The sequence below is a fragment of the Oncorhynchus mykiss genome, chromosome 14, assembly GCF_057628025.1.
Source record: "Oncorhynchus mykiss isolate SJ-2025 chromosome 14, ASM5762802v1, whole genome shotgun sequence".
Taxonomy (NCBI): domain Eukaryota; kingdom Metazoa; phylum Chordata; class Actinopteri; order Salmoniformes; family Salmonidae; genus Oncorhynchus; species Oncorhynchus mykiss.
Genome location: NC_143035.1, coordinates 18,156,150 through 18,175,749, shown reverse-complemented (window position 1 = coordinate 18,175,749; position 19,600 = coordinate 18,156,150). Strand labels below are relative to the sequence as shown.

Below are 19,600 nucleotides of genomic sequence, written 5' to 3'. Positions count from 1 at the left end.
TCATGGGCCAGCCAATGACTTAGTTAAACAATAAAATGGAATTGGATTTTCTTTCATTAAACAGTTTAAAATCACATTACATAAATTCACAAATAGTTTATTCTTTACTCATTCATTTTATACAATAATTAGATGCAAATCTCATAACGGAGACTCTTGTATTAACAGGTCACAAATATTAGACAAAATGGACCGGTCGTAGGTGAATTGTTCACCGACCATTTACACATTCTCCAAAACATGGATATTGTTCAGTTCTCAAGTTCTGTGAGGTAGAAGAAGTTCCTTTGTTCTACTGTGAACCCTCTCTCTATAATGCATGAGGGAGAGAGTCTCCTCCAGGAATTTATGACCTGAGATAACAGAACCTGGGTGTAAGAGGGAGAGCGGGAGAAGGCACTCGCTATACCCAAAGAGGGCCACGTCATAACAGCCTCGTTTCCGGCTCCATGACAAGCTGTTATAGTTTTGCTGGCCTTATTCCGTGCTCCGTGACAAGCTTTTTTAGAGTGTTGCTGTCCTCGTTTCCTGCACCATGACAGGCTATTTTAGTGTTGCTGGCTTTGTTTGCTTCTGTATTATAGGGTGATTTAGAGTGTTGCTGTCCTCCTTTCCTGCTCCATGACAAGCTGTTTTAGAGTTTTTTTCCCTCGTTTCCTGCTCCATGACAGGCTGTTTTAGAGTGTTGCTGTCCTCGTTTGCTGCTCTATTAAAGACTATTTTAGAGTGTTGATGGCCTCGTTTCCTGCTCAAAGACAAAGTGTTTTTGAGTGTTGCTGTTATCATTTCCTGCTCCATGACAAGCTGTTTTAGAGTATTTTTTCCCTCGTTTCCTGCTCCATGAAAACCTGTTTCAACGTCTTACTGGCCTCATTTCTTGCTCAATGACAGGCTGTTTTAGAGTGTTGCTGTCCTCGTCACCTGCTCAATGACAAGCTGTATCAGAATGTTTTTGCCCTTGCTTCCTTCTCCATGATAGGTAGTTTTAGTGTGTTGCTGGCCTCATGTCCATGTTATTTTAGAGTGTTGCTGCCCTTGTTTCTTGCTACATTACAAGCTGTTTTAGAGTGTTGCTGTCCTCGTCTCCTGCTCCATGACAGGCTGTTTCCGTGTGTTGCCGTCCTCATTTCCTGCTCTATGACAGGCTGTTTAGAGTGGTTTTGGCTTCATTTCCTGCTCCATGACAGGTTGTTTTATAATGTTGCTGGCCTTGTTTCGTGCTCATGACAGGTTGTTTTAGAGTGTTGCTGGCCTTGTTTCCTGCTGCATGACAGGTATTTTAATTGTGTTGCTGTCCTCCTTTCCTGCTCCATTACATGCTCTTTTAGAGTGTCGCTGGCCTTGTTTCCTGCTCAGTGATAATCTGTTTTAAAGTGTTATTGTCCTCGATTCCTGCTCCATGAAACACTATTTTAGAGTGTGGCTGGTCTTGCTTCCTGCTCCATGGCAGGCTGTTTTAGTGTGTTCCTGGCCTCATTTCCATGCTGTTTTAGAGTGTTGCTGGCCTCGTTTCCTGTTCCATAATAAGCTGTTTTAGTGTGTTTCTGTCCTCATTTCCTGCTCCATGACAGGTTGTTTTAAAGTGTCGTGGTCCTCGTTTCCTGCTCCATGACAAGATGTGTTTGAATATTTCTTGCCTCGTTTCCTGCTCTATGAAGGGCTTTTTTAAAGCGTTGCTGTCCTCGTTTCTTGCTACATGACAAGCTGTCTAAGAGTGTTTTGGGCCTCGTTTCCTGCTCCATGAGACGTTGTTTTATTGTGTTGCTGGCCTCATTTCCATGCTGTTTTAGAGTGTTGCTATCCTTGTTTCCTGCTCCATGATAAGCTGTTTTAGAGTGTTATTGTCCTCCTTTCCTGCTCCATTACAGGCTAGTTTCGAGTGTTGCTGGCCTTGTTTCCTGCTCCATGGCAAGCTCTTTTAGAGTGTTGCTGGCATTGTTTCTTGCTCCATGATAAGCTGTTTTAGAGTGCTATTGTCCTCCTTTCCTGCTCCATTACAGGATAGTTTTGAGTGTTGCTGGCCTTGTTACCTGCTCCATGGCAAGCTACAGTATTTTAGAGTGTTGCTGGCATTGTTTCCTGCTCCATGATAAGCTGTTTCAGAGTGTTATCGTCCTCGTTTCCTTCTCCATAACAGGCTGTTTTAGAGTGTTGCTGGCCTTGTTTCCTGCTCTGTGACAGGCTGTTTTAGAGCATTGCTTTTCCCTTTTCAGCCACTATATTTGAGAAGCAGACTGTTGGACTGTGTTTCTATCAAGCTCAATTATACTTGACAGGTGATATTTGCTCAAATAGACGGCAGCTGGGCGCATAATGAAGTATGATTATTTTTGGGACAGGGAAATTAATTTGGTCATCTGTTTGATGTTTTGATGAAAATGACATTTTGAAATGAATCACATTTGTTGTTGTTTTTCTTTTTTTTTCTTTTGGAGATAATATGTATTGATAATATGTATTGATAATATGTATTGATAATATGTATTGATATTATGTATTGCCTTTTAAATGCAAGTGTTTTAATTGCAAGTGATGAGTTCTAGCCCCAGAAGAAAGTAGTACTGATTAGACCAATTAGTATCATAACATACGCACATGCACACACACACACACACACACACACTCATCAACATCACCGTCATCATCCGTTCACTCCTAGTAGAATAGATAACACTGCTCTAACTCTGCAGAGAAAGCCTGAGGACTGATCTTTTATGTAAAAGTGGATTTGTCACTGTGTCACTGTTTGTGAGCTGTAGCTGTAAGCCACCACCCGTTCCCCACAGTGGCCTGAGTACGTGTCACTTATCTAGTTACTGCACAGGCTGATTCCTGCTCTGATTTCAGCCCCCTATAGCACAGAGATAATTTACTAGAAAGACCCTCAACGGCCCACCATGATGTCTTTGTTAGTCTAGATTGAGGAAAGAACATCAATGGGTTTTCTCACAGCCTAATCTGTCTGGTGACAAATGTCAATGTTGTTTTTAAATGGTGTTTCTCTCGGTGAGAGGAAAAGTAGCACCTGAAGCTATGTTAAAGATGGTGGGAACTCACCAATTGAATCCTAAACAGGAAATAAACTCAAGTTCGTGAGAGTCAATGTGTCTTGCTGCCAACCTTCCATAACTTATACATACATATACAGTGGGGCAAAAAAGTATTTAGTCAGCCACCAATTGTGCATGTTCTCCCACTTAAAAAATGAGAGAGGCCTGTCATTTTCATCATTGGTACACTTCAACTATGACAGACAAAATTCGAAAATCACATTGTAGGATTTTTAATGAATTTATTTGCAAATTATGGTGGAAAATAAGTATTTGGTCAATAACAAAAGTTTATCTCAATACTTTGTTATATACCCTTTGTTGGCAATGGCAGATGTCAAACGTTTTCTGTAAGTCTTCACAAGGTTTTCACACACTGTTGCTGGTATTTTGGCCCATTCCTCCATGCAGATCTCCTCTAGAGCAGTGATGTTTTGGGGCTGTTGCTGGGCAACACGGACTTTCAACTCCCTCCAAAGATTTTCTATGGGGTTGAGATCTGGAGACTGGCTAGGCCACTCCAGGACCTTGAAATGCTTCTTACGAAGCCACTCCTGTGTTTGGGATCATTGTCATGCTGAAAGACCCAGCCACGTTTCATCTTCAATGCCCTTGCTGATGGAAGGAGGTTTTCACTCAAAATCTCACGATACATGGCCCCATTCATTCTTTCCTTTACACGGATCAGTCGTCCTGGTCCCTTTGCAGAAAAACAGCCCCAAAGCATGATGTTTCCACCCCCATGTTTCACATTAGGTATGGTGTTCTTTGGATGCAACTCAGCATTCTTTGTCCTCCAAACACGACGAGTTGAGTTTTTACCAAAAAGTTAGATTTTGGTGTCATCTGACCATATGACATTCTCCCAATCTTCTTCTGGATCATCCAAATGCTCTCTAGCAAACTTCAGGCGGGGCTGGACATGTACTGGCTTAAGCAGGGGGACACGTCTGGCACTGCAGGATTTGAGTCCCTGGCGGCGGAGTGTGTTACTGATGGTAGGCTTTGTTACTTTGGTCCCAGCTCTCTGCAGGTCATTCACTAGGTCCCTCCATGTAGTTCTGGGATTTTTGCTCACTGTTCTTGTGATAATTTTGACCCCACAGGGTGAGATCTTACGTGGAGCCCCAGATTGAGGGAGATTATCAGTGGTCTTGTATGTCTTCCATTTCCTAATAATTGCTTCCACAGTTGATTTCTTCAAACCAAGCTGCTTACCTATTGCAGATTCAGTCTTCCCAGCCTGGTGCAGGTCTACAATTTTGTTTCTGGTGTCCTTTGACAGCTCTTTGGTCTTGGCCATAGTGGAGTTTGGAGTGTGACTGTTTGAAGTTGTAAACAGGTGTATTTTATACTGATAACAAGTTCAAACAGGTGCCATTAATGCAGGTAACGAGTGGAGGACAGAGGAGCCTCTTAAAGAAGAAGTTACAGGTCTGTGAGAGCAAGAAATCTTGCTTGTTTGTAGGTGACCAAATACTTATTTTCCACCATAATTTGCAAACAAATTCATTAAAAATCCTACAATGTGATTTTCTGGATTTTTATTTCTCATTTTGTCTGTTATAGTTGAAGTGTACCTATGATGAAAATTACAGGCCTCTCTCATCTTTTTAAGTGGGAGACCTTCCACAATTGGTGTCTGACTAAATACTTTTGTGCCCCACTGTATGCACACACAAATAAACACTTGGATATGACTTGGACATCAGCATGTCCCTGTTGTAATTTAAGTCTCAGAATTACACCAGAGCACACCATAGCTGAGTATCAAGTATTTTGTACAATGGTGTACAATCCTTTACACATTATCTTAGTCCGTGGCAGATTGGCAAACGTCAGGAATGGCTAGACTCTCTCTCTCTCTCTCTCTCTCTCTCTCTCTCTCTCTCTCTCTCTCGCTCCCTCTCAAAATAATAAAAAACTGTTATGGCAGCATGTGTCTCTATGACAGTCGAAAGGCACCTGTGTGATGATGACAAATGTGCTACTACCATCACATATAGAAGCAGAGTGAGGGTCAACATCAGAATGACAACATTGAAAATATCTCTGTTGCTGACACTTGTGATGACGTAGTACACACAAAATGCACTTTTTTATTTACTTCCTGTTTTCACAATTTGCATCTGTGCTATTACACCTGAGATTAAACAGAAGAAGAAAAATATGGAAAAGAGAAAAAACACTAACAAACAAAATGGGGTCTGTTCTTTGATCTCTTCACTGGTGATGCCCGTCGGGAGAATCTAATTTTCATCTCATCCTCCTTATTTATTTATTTCTCACAACTGAATCCCAATTAACTCCACATCAGTAATCAAGTGTAGCAAGTGTGGGTAAGAGGCCACATACAGGTTAGATGAGTAGAACCTAGCTGAACTTCTCTCCTCAGCCAACTATAGGCTGGGGGTGACATGGTGACATGTCTCAATCATGCTCTTGTTTGGTGTAGCAGTGTGGTGGTGTGGCTATGAGGTTGCTTGAGGGGACCACTGAGGTTGAGGGAGGCATTGTGGGATTCTTTTGGGTCTGGGGGTCGGGGGCTCTTCCGGCAGCTGCTCTGTAGCAGCACAGAAAACAGAAGATCTCAGTCTCTGACAACACCCACCCACACTCCCCGTCCCTGTTTCATTAACATATGTCCCACGTATTGGTTGGTTGTTTGGGTGGGGGAGGGAGGGAGGGTTTACTATGTATCGCGTCACATAAAAAATCTACTTTACAGCAGTTGTCCCTTGATTTCTTCCAGTTACTATAAACTGACCGCATATTATGAAGTGAGAAGTAAAAACCTCAGTAAACACATTACAATAGCCATTTGTTTCCTAAATTGTGCATATGAAACATAGAACAAACAATGATTTTGTGGTTATTGTGGCTGTTCACACAGGCAATATTTAATTCCACAAAAGACAATACTATATTCAAAGACATATTGATTCTCATCAATTAATCCATGCATCATGCAGGTATAAAACCACAACACTGCAGCTGGTAGGGATGTTATTAGATTTGTCTGTGTAGTCATAGCTAAATACAAAGTACATAAATAATGACTTCTCTAAATATACCAGCACAGAGGTTTTGGCCAAGCAGCACTCTCTTTAATGATGTCTTGGCATAGTGTTATATTAGCTACTACTGCTGTATAGAAAGACTGTTTCATCCAACTAGACAGAGAGCCCGGTTGCCATGGAAACCAAACAGACTCCCTGTTTTCTCGAGCTGAATGTGTGTGAAAGCTCCAGCTTACTTATTCAGTATTGTCTGTTCATTTGTGCATATACAAAGGATGGAACACGCACAAATGGAAAAACATTCAATGGAAAATATAGAAAGGTGTACTGTGGACAGAATAACACTTGCACCCTAATGTTGAATAGCAAAGTCTGTTTTCTGGCATACTGAGTTTGAGACACTATCTGCAGTCCAACAATTTGGCAGGGTTGATTAGTATGCTACAAGTTATAGTAAATTACTCTGTAAGAATCAGAAACAGTATCCCATTGGTAGACCATATGTCCTGTGTTACACTTCTATCTGTCGGATCTACCAAACGTAACCCCAAAGCCTCATTGGATGTGATTGGAGTTCCATTCAGTGCACATTGTCTCAATGATACCTGCTCAGATTGCTTCATCATGGCATGCATGATGTAGCATTACTATGGTGCTGTAAACACACCAACACAACATGGAATTTGGCAAACCATTCAACTCATACATACGTGTTGTGGTAGATTATGTTCCTGTACTAATGCTCAGAATAGATCCTTACACACGACTAGACTCAAATGAAAGCGTATGTTAATTCCGAAGACCAATTATCCCTTTGTCGCCATGGCTACCATAGATCTGTACTGAACATGTTATTACGGTGCTGGATCGTTAATAAAAGTTGATTGCTCCACTGAGCGTCATTGCCCTAGTTGTGCTTTGGTTAATTTGAAGAACAACACCACCAATGTAGGGGAACGTTCAGGAGCGTAGGCCTCACAAAAAGACAAATTAAACGTCTACTGGTCTACCAATGGAGATGTAGTCTGGCACCACGTTGCTATGGTAACAGTGGAGCAGCCTTGGCTGATGAGCTACTAAAACACTGTAAAATGGGTTTTACATGTTTCTCGGTCTCTGGTGTTAGATTTTCGATGACTCCCTTTCCTACTGTAGTACAGTATGTCACATTGACTTTAACTTACAGCGAACCATACATTAATTTCATGTTTTGGGTTTGTACAGACAGATATAGTTTGACACTATAATGTTTCAAGGACCAGATTAAAACAACCCAGAAGAAGGGCAACATCCACCCTTCAGGACTTCCTGCTGCATATCAGACTGGTTCCACTGCATTGAGGGACAACGTAAACAACAACTGTAAATTAATTGTGAGAAGAAACATGCTTACAGAGCTGTCCCCTGGCCCTCCAACTCAGCCTTTACATGCCCTGTCCCCTGCACACTGCCCCCTCCAACTAAGCCTTTCCATGCCCTGTCCCCTGGCCCACCAACCAAGCTTTTTACATGCCCTGTCCCCTGGCCCTCCAACCAAGCCTTTACATGCCCTGTCCCCTGGCCCTCCAACTAAGCCTTTCCATGCCCTGGCACTTGGCCCTCCAACCAAGCCTTTAAATGTCCTGTCCCCAGGCCCTCCACTAAGCCTTTCCATGCCCTGGCACCTGGCCCTCCAACCAAGCCTTTACATGCCCTGGCACTTGGCCCTCCAACCAAGCCTTTACATGCCCTGTCCCCTGGCCCTCCAAATCAGCCTTTACATGCCCTGTCCCCTGCCTCCTCCAACCAAGCCTTTACATGCCCTGGCACTTGGCCCTCCAACCAAGCCTTTACATGCCCTGTCCCCTGGCCCTCCAAATCAGCCTTTACATGCCCTGTCCCCTGCCTCCTCCAACCAAGCCTTTACATGCCCTGTCCCCTGGCCCTCCAACCAAGCCTTTTACATGCCCTGTCCCCAGGCCCTCCAACTAAGCCTTTCCATGCCCTGGCACTTGGCCCTCCAACCAAGCCTTTACATGCCCTGTCCCCTGGCTAACCAAGCCTTTACATGCCCTGTCCCCTGGCTAACCAAGCCTTTACATGCCCTGTCCCCTGGCTAACCAAGCCTTTACATGCCCTGTTCCCTGCCTCCTCCAACCCAGCCTTTACATGCCCTGTCCCCTGGCTAACCAAGCATTTACATGCCCTGTCCCCTGCCTCCTCCAACCCAGCCTTTACATGCCCTGTCCCCTGGCTAACCAAGCCTTTACATGCACTGTCCCCTGCACACTGCCCCCTCCAACGAAGCCTTTCCATGCCCTGTCCCCTGGCCCACCAACCAAGCTTTTTACATGCCCTGTCCCCTGGCCCTCCAACTAAGCCTTTCCATGCCCTGGCACTTGGCCCTCCAATCAAGCCTTTACATGTCCTGTCCCCAGGCCCTCCAACTAAGCCTTTCCATGCCCTGGCACCTGGCCCTCCAACCAAGCCTTTACATGCCCTGGCACTTGGCCCTCCAACCAAGCCTTTACATGCCCTGGCCCCTGGCCCTCCAAATCAGCCTTTACATGCCCTGTCCCCTGCCTCCTCCAACCAAGCCTTTACATGCCCTGTCCCCTGGCCCTCCAACCAAGCCTTTTACATGCCCTGTCCCCAGGCCCTCCAACTAAGCCTTTCCATGCCCTGGCACTTGGCCCTCCAACCAAGCCTTTACATGCCCTGTCCCCTGCCTCCCCTAACCAAGCCTTTACATGCCCTGTCCCCTGGCCCTCCAAATCAGCCTTTACATGCCCTGTCCCATGGCCCTCCAACCAAGCCTTTACATGCCCTGTCCCCTGGCCCTCCAACCAAGCCTTTACATGCCCTGTCCCCTGGCCCTCCAACCAAGCCTTTACATGCCTTGTCCCCTGGCCCTCCAACCCAGCCTTTAGATGCCCTGTCCCCTGGCCCTCCAACCCAGCCTTTACATGCCCTGTCCCCTGGCCCTCCAACCAAGCCTTCACATGCCCTGTCCCCTGGCTAACCAAGCCTTTACATGCCCTGTCCCCTGGCTAACCAAGCCTTTACATGCCCTGTCCCCTGCCTCCTCCAACCCAGCCTTTACATGCCCTGTCCCCTGGCTAACCAAGCCTTTACATGCCCTGTCCCCTGCCTCCTCCAACCCAGCCTTTACATGCCCTGTCCCCTAGCTAACCAAGCCTTTACATGCCCTGTCCCCTGCCTCCTCCAACCCAGCCTTTACATGCCCTGTCTGCCACCAGAATTGGCCCCTACAGCCATCACAAGACTCATAGATATTTATTTATTTTATTTCACCTTTATTTAACTAGGCAAGTTAGTTAATAACAAATTCTTATTTACAGTGACCGCCTACCCCGGCCAAACCCGGACGACGCTGGGCCAATTGTGCACCGCCCTATAGGACTCCCAATAACGGCCGGGTGTGATACATCCTTATACAGATAAAGGGCAAGATTGAGATGGTCCTCATTGGATATGATGGACAACCAATCAAAAAAAAAATAATACAAGCACGGTGGAAAACTAATCAAAACAAGCAATACAGGTACGATGGACTACCAATCATATGCAAGCAATACAGTCACCATTGACTACCAATCATAAGCAAGCAATGCAGTCACAATGGACTGACTACCAATCATAAGCATGCAATAGAGTCACAATGGACTACCAATCATAAGCAAGCAATACAACCACAATGGACTACCAATCATAAGCAAGCGATGCCCCTCCACTGCTATTGTGCAGTGGAACATTTAGGGCCCGATTCAATCAGATCCACCAGCCGAAATCCACATAACTGATGTTTTGACGGTGTCTGAGGTGGAACTGCGTTTGCGCTGTCAAATACCCAAGTGGCTCCTGGCATTATATCTAAAGCAGACATTGCCATTGGCTACACGGAGTCGCATTAAGATAAATCCCATGCAGCCTTGTTTACAAGTTGGAACACTGGGATGTGAGATGGAATCTACACCTCCATTACGATGATAGAAACCCACATTGTTTGGTTTAATGATTTTGTATTTGAGCGTCATTACTTCTATATAGCCTACACTTTCTCCTTCTGAACTTCTAACACCAGTGGGATGGGTGTGGCTTTGTGACAATGATCATGAGAATAACACATCATCCAAACACAGAAGAAAGTCTCAATAGCCTCAGGTTGTCATTACTGTAAGAGAGTAAATTAAATTCCAACACTATGCTGTGTGTTTGTGCAACAGGGGCACATCAATTGTGTTATAACTATAGCAGCCCCATTTGATTCCACGTTCATTTAGAATGGAGTTGACCGAGCCAGGTCTCGCTAAAAGGTCAGCCGTACTAGAAGTTTTTTATTGGATGGAACACAATTACCTTTACTTTCTTTGTGAGGGAAAGAGCCGAGTGGAAATCAATCTGTCAAATAATTTATGCAACTCCCCCCATTCTCTCTCCCTCTCCAATTCTCTCCAGTCACTGCTTAGCCACAGTAGAAGAACTAGGTCTTGTACTAGATGGGTGTGGGTGGAGGCGGTCAACTCTGAGAATGTCATCTCTTGGTGAAAGAACTGTGTGTACGGACTGTAGCTCATTGTAATGGTCTGTGTGACATATCTACCAGGTCAGCCTGTTTCTGGTCTCTCGAATGGAGGAAATCTACAGTCCCTTCTTAAGAACAGAACACAGAGATGTATGTATGTGTCTTTCGGAGGGGTTGGGTTAAAAGTGGAAGTCAAATTTCGGTTGGACCTTGTGTCCAATTGACCAATAAAATGATCTTACTCTTAAAAAAGGAGAAGAGACCTCCCTCTATTGATTAGACCCCTCGTGGTGGTTTTGGATAGATATGAATCATCCTGTCTCCTTTAATGGACCTGGGCTGCTTAGCTGCATACTGATACCCTGTCTGTCTCATAGGTGGCATTACATAAGCCTGTTCAATGGGTTGTTTGGATGGAGAATAAGACAATTCTCTCCATCTCTCTCTTTGTCTGTCTGAGTTTCTATCTCACTGCCTCTCTCTCTGGCCATCCTCCATCGCCCACTCGCTACTCTGCCCATCACAGTCTGTCACTCTCTCTCTCTCTCTTTCTCTCTCTCTCACATGCATACACACACACTGACACACACAAACATGCACACACACACAGATGTTAGGGTTTTTGATGAGAACAGGTAATAAGAAATAAACCTACAACAGCGGCCCGATTAAAATCGTAATCATATTGTTGATTAAAGACAACCTCCTCTCCATCAGAGGGGTAGCGAGCTTAGTATCTAGTATGGCTAATGAATTCATCCACCATTGCAAATATCTAGATTAGAACAAACAGAATAAATCATTTGGGCAATCCAAATTGACCCAGTATCAAATTGACTACACAAATATTATGATATCAAGTCTCCATCAAGACTCATTTAACCCCTTCATTGCCACACCTTTTTAATGGAGCTATGTACCGAGGATTCCACTGCATTTAACATGTTTGAATCTTCCAAATTCTGAGCTAAATGGTGACCAGTGGATATTAAGGGGTTAAACCAGACAGAGAATTATGATGCAACATGTATATACTGTTGCTGAACCCACTTACAGCATGCGCTGTATTACATATTACTGTAAGTTGAAATATAAACAGCGCTTATGATCTGTATAGGCACAACTGTTTGTCTGTGTCCAAATGTGATGAAGGGGGCAATAGTGGCCTAGTCCCAGATTTGTTTGTGCCATCTTACCAATGGGTCTAGGCAGGACAATATATCTGTGTATACCTTGTGTTGTCGATGCCCTTTTGAAGTGTAGATTTATGTGAACACCTGCTCATCGAACATCTCTTACCAAAATCATGGGCATTAACGTGGAGTTTTTTGATGTAATAACAGCCTCCACTCTTCTGTGAAGGCTTTCCACTAGATGTTGGAACATTGCTGCATGGATTTGCTTAAATTCAACCACAAGAGAATTAGTGAGGTCGGCACTGATGTTGGGTGATTAGGCCTGCCTCGCAGTCAGCATTCCAATTCATTCCAATGGTGTTCGATGGGGTTCAGGTTAGGGTTTTGTGCAGGCCAGTCAAATTCTTCCAAACCGATCTCAACAAACCTTTTCTGTTTAGACCTTGCTTTGTCCATGGGGGCATTGTCATGCTGAAACTGGAAAGGGCGTTCCCCAAACTATTATTACAAAGTTGGAAGCACAGAATTGTCTACAATGTAATTGTATGCTGTAGTCTTAAGATTTCCCTTCACTGGAACTAAGGGACCTAACCATGAAAAACAACCCCAACCGTTATTCCACCTCCACCAAACTTTACAGTCTGCACTATGCATTGGGACAGGTAACATTCTCTTGACATCCGCCAAACCCAGATTTGTTAATCGGACTGCCAGAAGGTGAAGCGTGATTAAAACTTCTTCAGGCTAGGGTCCTTTTTTCTCAATTTCCGCCTGACCAACGTGCCCAAAGTAAACTGCCTGTTGCTCAGGCCCTGAAGCCAGGATATGCATATAATTGTTACCATTGGAAAGAAAACACTTTGAAGTTAGTAGACATGTTAAAATAATGTAGGAGACTATAACACAATAGATATGGTAAGAGAAAATCCAAAGAGCCAAAGAGCCCATGCTATTACAATGGAAAGTATAGGGAAATAATTAATTCTAGCTCCCAGTATGCAATTCCCATGGCTTCCACAGGGTGTCAGCACTCTATGTTCAAGGTTTCAGGCTTGTTTCTTCCAAAATGAGTAAGATATATGAGTTTTAGTACTGGGACATACTATTGGAAATTCGTGTTTGGGTGCATGAGTAAGACAAGACACACCTGCTAATATCGGTTTCCTATTGAACATACTTCTTTCCGTATTAAATATTATAGTTTGATTCCATTTTAGGGTATCTGAGGAGTCAATAGAAACTTATTTTGACTTGTTTTAACAAAGTTCAGCGGTAGATTTTTGGATTCCTTTCTCTGCATGTTGAACAAGTGGATTACTCAAATTGATGGCGCCAACTAAACAGATTTTTTGGGATATAAAGAAGGATTTTATCTAACAAAATGACACTACATGTTATAACTGGGACCCTTTGGATGAAAAAAGCAAGTGAATATTTAATCGCTATTTGTGAATTTATGAAAATATTTTGATGTGGGGTGCCGTCCTCAAACAATTGCATGGCATGCTTTCGCTGTAATGGCTACTGAAAATTGGATAGTCCAGTTAGATTAACAAGGATTTAAGCTTTCAACCGATATAAGACACTTGTATGTACCTACATGTTTAATATGCAACATTTTTATGATTATTTATTTGAATTGTGCGGCCTCCAGTTTCACTGGAAGTTGTCCCGCTAGCGGAACGCCTAGCCCTATCTCTACAGAGAACGTGTTTCCACTGCTCCAGAGTCCAATGTTGGCAAGTTTTACACCAATCCAGCCAACGCTTGGCATTGCACGTGGTGATCTTAAGCTTGTGTGTGGCTGCTCAGCTATGGAAACCCATTTCATGAAGCTCCCGACAAACAGTTATTGTGGTGACGTTGCTTCCAGGAGCAGTTTGAAACTCGGTTGTTAGTGTTGCACCCAAGGTCAACGATTTTATGCATTACGCGCTTCAGCACTTGGCGGTCCCGTTCTGTGAGCTCATGTGTCCTACCACTTCACGGCTGAACCGTTGTTGTTCCAAGACATTTTAACTTCACAATAACAGCACTTACAGCTCTAGCAGGGCAGATATTTGATGAACTGACTTGTTGGAAAGGTGGCATCCTATGACGGTGCTACGTTGATAGTCACTGAGCTCTTCAGTAAGGTCATTCTACTGCCAATGTTTGTCTGTGGAGATTGATGGCTGTGTGCTCAATTCCACTCTTTTTAAGGGGTGTCCACATACTAGTTTGAGTCTCAGATGTCAAGGACTGCTGATACATAATCATACTTGTGGTCCTTCTCCTTGGCAAAGAAGTGCTCTGCCTTCAGAATCTAGATTGGAACAGGGACTGTGAGTAAATAGAGTTGTCGCTACAGTGCCTTCTGCCCTTGGGTATACTGTAGCCTACAGTTCGATACACGATACTGGGTGTGTGTAGGAGCCAGGAGTGTTGTTTATCAGGTCCTAGATCAGATTAAAGATAAGATATATTTGAGTGAACACATCAAGATCGCTCCAGTGGGATAAGGATGACATGTTGATGTGGTGCTGAACAGAGAATTAGGAATTGGATGAAGTTATCCCTAGAGGCTGATCTAGGGTCCATTTTTTGTTTCCCCTCATAACAGTTAGGGTTATAAATGGGGAAGGGGAAGCTGATTCTAAATTTGATGACTCACTCATCAAATACCTGGATGTGTCCTCTCATTGGTTGAACATACAGCAGCAGCCTAGAAAGCAATAACATCAAGCTTAATATTGTTTAGCTGTTCTAACTTGCTTTGACAGACAAGTGACATCTATGCACAGTGACTCCATATAGAGCACACCAACGTGGACAGACTTGACCTGGCTGCCTCTGATGCAGGGAACAGGTTAATCCATGTCATATGAAACTTGACCTGGCTGCATATGAGGCAGTAAGCGTGCTAAGCCAAGTCATATGAGACTTGACCTGGTTGCCTCTGAGGCAGTGAGCGGGCTATGCCATGTTATTTGAGACTTGACCTGGCTACCTCTGAGGCAGTGAGCGTGCTAAGCCATGTTATTTGAGACTTGACCTGGCTACCTCTGAGGCAGTGAGCGTGCTAAGCCAAGTCATATGAGACTTGACCTGGTTGCCTCTGAGGCAGTGAGCGGGCTAAGCCAAGTCATATGAGACTTGACCTGGTTGCCTCTGAGGCAGTAAGCGTGCTAAGCCAAGTCATATGAGACTTGACCTGGTTGCCTCTGAGGCAGTGAGCGGGCTATGCCATGTTATTTGAGACTTGACCTGGCTACCTCTGAGGCAGTGAGCGTGCTAAGCCATGTCATATGAGACAAGAGAAGATTACTTAGTTTTACAATTAATATGTATTATTTATGATATTACTTGAAAAGAGTGTTTGAACAAGTGTGCAATTGAAATTTCAGCTCTGTGTAGTTTAGAGACATGCCACGTATGTGTGAATGGAGGATTCTTAAATGAGAGGGGTGTGTGTGCCCAATGGCCCAAAGGGCTCTGGTGCACTATATAGGGAATAGGGAGCAATTTAGGAAGCGGATTGGTTAAGGAGCGTGTTCAGGGCAGGCTAAGGTCCACAGAGTCCTGCCTAACCTCGATTTCTGACCGGCCCAACTTCCTAGCATATTAAATATTTCACAGTGTTCTCTTTAATAGTGGGATATGGTTTTAATGACAATGCTTTCTGCATACATCAGATTTTTGGTCATTTGTGAAAAGTGTAAACAGCATGAATACTGCATCATAACGAAGTCAGATTGCAGATGAATGCAGGAAATTACAGCATGGCAAGTCAACCATAATCTTGAAAACGAGACCCTAGGCATTTGAAAATTGTGGGAGGCAATGCAGATGTCTAGAGAGACTATGTTAACCATGTAAATAAGGGACTTTTGATGTGTTAAATCATCTGTTTCTTACAAGAGACTTTATATCTCTTCCGTGAGAACCCCAGAGAGGGTGTGTTCATTGTTTTGAAATTGGTCAGTGGAAAATCATCAAGACACAATAGTGTGCATAGACACACGTATGCACAAAGGCACATGCAGGCATGCACACAGGCACACACACGCATGCACACATGCATGCACACACACAGGCACACACGCAGGCACACACGCAGGCACACACGCATGCACACACACACACACATACACACAGTGGCAGCCTCTATCTACTCTCCTAGAGTTGGCAGCAGATCTAGAATGTACCAGATGTACTCTTGATGGCACAATATGGCATCTCTCCTGCCATAGCTTTGATACATGGTAGAAGTACCACTGGCCCAACAATAATCTATTCAGTACATTTGTACACATTCTTGTTTTTCTTATGGTCACCATTAAAGCATAGACAACAATATCCCAGTAATGGAATTATTCTCAGACTTACTGCATAACCTTTACAAAAATGTATTTGAGAAAATGTCAATCCACTTAATCAGATTATAAATGATCTTATCCCACAAGGCATACTGTAAGGGAAGCTTATGCCCTCAGCCTGTAAGGGAAGCTTATGCCCTCAATCTGTAAGGGAAGCTTATGCCCTCAACCTGTAAGGGAAGCTTATGCCCTCAACCTGTAAGGGAAGCGTATGCCCTCAACCTGTAAGGGAAGCGTATGCCCTAAACCTGTAAGGGAAGCTTATGCCCTCAACCTGTAAGGGAAGCTTATGCCCTCAACCTGTAAGGGAAGCTTATGCCCTCAATACAGCTTGGTGATTTAGCTAATCAGAGTGTCTTTCATCCCAGTGATATTCTTTCTTTGCATGAAAAATGCCCCATTTACTGGTTACATTGTCAGGACCTAAATTCACTGTCTCACCTAATGAATAGCAAATTGATCTATGTCATTTTAATAGGGCTCCTATAAGTGTCTCTGAGCCCAGTTTTAATTGTGCTTTCTCAGCTGAAAATGTATGTTTTGAATACAAAGGGAAGTCCTGTAATGCCTTGTAATGTATAGTGCCATCTACTGGTTTAAAAGCATACAGTCAAAACCTTGAGAAGAGCCTCTTGCTCTCTAGTAATATGCAGTATATCCCCATACATAAAAAATAAATAAATATATTTATCTATTGTATTGTCAAAAGTACTGCAAATTATTAATGAGTGTTTTTGACCAGTGGTTTACTTGAGTTTGAATTGGTCCATTGACCGATTTGTTGACTACAGGCACGGTTATCACATATCTGTTCAAATAAAAGATAAGAACACATATGACTAAAAGGCTATGGTATGTCCAATCAACATGCTTTCAGCTTTTTCCCTTCCGAAGAGCATAGAAATAATCTTCCTGAACGGAAAAGCTTTTAAATGGCATATGTGTTTAATAAGTGAGGCAAATCTGTAAGTTACAATGAATCCATCTGCTTCGTACTTACAGTAGACTAGTAAGGGAATGAAGCCATCTACAAGTCTTTAAGAACATCTCTGACATCACAATCATGGGTATTCATGGTGTTACTTAGATAGAACCCAAGCTGTGATTGACATGTCGTCACCGTTCTATCAATCCAGCATTATCAGGCATCTGTCGCGCGATGCAATTAGGAGCTTTAATGCAACATGCTTTTATATGAAAAGTGTGGAATCTATATAGATAATCAATGCACATACTATTTAAAATATAATTTTGATATACCTCCGAGACGTTTTTCAAAACGAACTGTCGCTTGGCAACAGCTAGATGAAATTGGTAGCCCATCCATAGAGCGCGCGCTCATTAATAGCTCAGTGCACAGATGAAATCGAACCTATTATTTCTGAAATAAACTATCAAATACTGTCAGTTTTCAAATATATATTGTTGCAGTTGATTGTTTCCAAAATAGATTTAGAAATTGCGCTCAAGAACCTAATAACATAACGAATGTGTTAGGCAAGATTCTAATCCACAAACACTGGAAGTAAGCTATGCAATAACCTATATCACATTTCTGCCCGAAGGGAAGCAATTATTTGTATAATTTCATTCTTACACTTTCTTTCTTTCTCTTCCACAGAACTACATCTAATGTATACCGGATATAGATCCGTTTCCTTATCAAGGTAATGACGAAATAAGGATAATAAATGCACATAGACTATTAAATGTGGAACCATAAAGGCCTGCACTCGGGTCTTTATGGGTCTTCCAAGACCATGAATTTTCCATTAACAGGCTTGAATGCCTTTTGACCTCAGTCAGGTCTTTCATTGAGATGATAAGCTATTGTAAATTGTGAAAATATTTCACAAAAGATAATAAAAATATGTTGAATTTAATTAAAATATGAACAAAACGACGATGGATATTATTCCCCAGTGCTTATCATGCATTACATTACGCGCGCCTATGGCATGGGAGTCATCACTGTGACTGACTGTTACTGTGGAAACCAACATTACCTTGTCATTTCTCGTAGAATCGAAGATTAACAATTATCTTATTATACAAACACAAACAGCCTACTTTTCTATGTCTTTCCACAACAGATATGGTTTCACGAACTAAAATAAGCGCACACAAATTACGCATGCACCGTTTCAATGTAATTTAATATATCAATTGATAGTTTCGCTGTGTTTCTATTAATATCTTTGAAGGGGATGAAAATGGTGTGCATTTTATGTAAAGAGACTTGAAATAGGTTACAGTTGTTACTTACAACAATTGGTGACGGCAAAACTGTTCGCTACTTCCAGATTGTCAATATGGGGCGTCAATCTGAATTCGGGTGTGCTGAATTGAACCATTCCTATCCGAAATGCACTGTACTCCTGATCAGCACCCCTTGGAAAGAGTCCACCTGTAATAGAAACAATTGGACATCTCAATATACTTGTGCATAGACTATTCCAATATGTTGTATTGTTAATTTATTTTATATATTTTCATGACCACCTTTCATTAAGCATTGGCACAATCACTAGCCTACTTGCTGGACCTATGTCCAATGATATATAATTTCAATTAACTTATTTGATTGATACATACCAATTTGTACACTTTGAGAGCCACCAAGCGCCAAACCCCATAAAACTGGTAGAAAGAAAACCGATGAATTCATAAGCTTAGGCATTTCCACAACAAATGTGCCCACATCCACCCAAGAACGGAGATATTCCTTGTTTACACAATAATGGTCTATGTTAGATCCGACACATATTGAAGACTTGCTGTCAGGGAAAATTCACTGGTGACTATTTTCTTCTGCAGGTGATTTTTGTATAGAAAATTAGGGCTCTTGCTCCCTTTTTCCAGGTCCAACAGTGAAGGAATTGTATATTAACTGTCTCTTCCGCTCCTCTTTCTCGCGCTGTCCTCCTGCGAGTCGTCGACACCTCCTTTAACAAACAGGAACACTTCTAGTCTCTGCTCCGTGCGCTGGAGATCGTTTCAGCATCACGAACAAGCGACGAATGTTAATGAGATGCGTAAAGACACGAGAGGAGCCGAGCGCGCAATCCACTTCCTCGCGACGTCCAGGGCTCATTAGTGTTTGTACATGTTAGTTTGTTGAGCATATAATAGGAGACTAAATATGTGTCCTTGACTTTTTAAACCTGCTAAAATTCATGGCAGACCATAAGGGCAATCTCATCATCTCCAGGCGTCTTCGTGTTAAGCAAGTCATTATTGAGGGGTTAGCCCTTCGCTCTATCACTCTGCACTAACAACTTAGCAAATACTAACATGAATTACATCTTGAATAAACCTATGTGTGCCCTTCTGATAATCAGACTCACAGTCACTATAACATTACAGCATGTGGATAAGCAAACAAATGCCATGGCGGTTAGAGAGTGGCACCTTAGTTCATCCATGGTTGGTGGGTGCCATGCTCAAAAGCATGTAGCTGTGCCAGCTATTGACCAACGCCTGCTTCTTAGGATTGAACCATTCATGCATT

The 19,600-nt window shown here is 42.9% G+C and overlaps 1 protein-coding gene across 9 annotated transcripts in view; it reads right to left on the bottom strand.

The window, feature by feature from the left end:
• Positions 1 to 19,114, bottom strand: part of LOC110488933 (glutamate receptor 2) — a 57,867-nt gene extending 38,753 nt beyond the window's left edge. For all 9 annotated transcript variants that reach the window (XR_016486313.1, XR_016486314.1, XM_021561415.3 and 6 more), the window contains exons 1-2: positions 18,685 to 19,114; positions 18,356 to 18,496 (exon numbers count right to left, since the gene is read on the bottom strand). Coding sequence is in view for 7 of the 9 variants with exons in the window: in XM_021561415.3 (XP_021417090.1) it covers positions 18,356 to 18,496; positions 18,685 to 18,769 (226 nt within the window). In the remaining 2 variants the exon portion in view is untranslated. The remainder of the gene's footprint in view (positions 1 to 18,355; positions 18,497 to 18,684) is intronic.
• Positions 19,115 to 19,600: the final 486 nt, after the last annotated feature.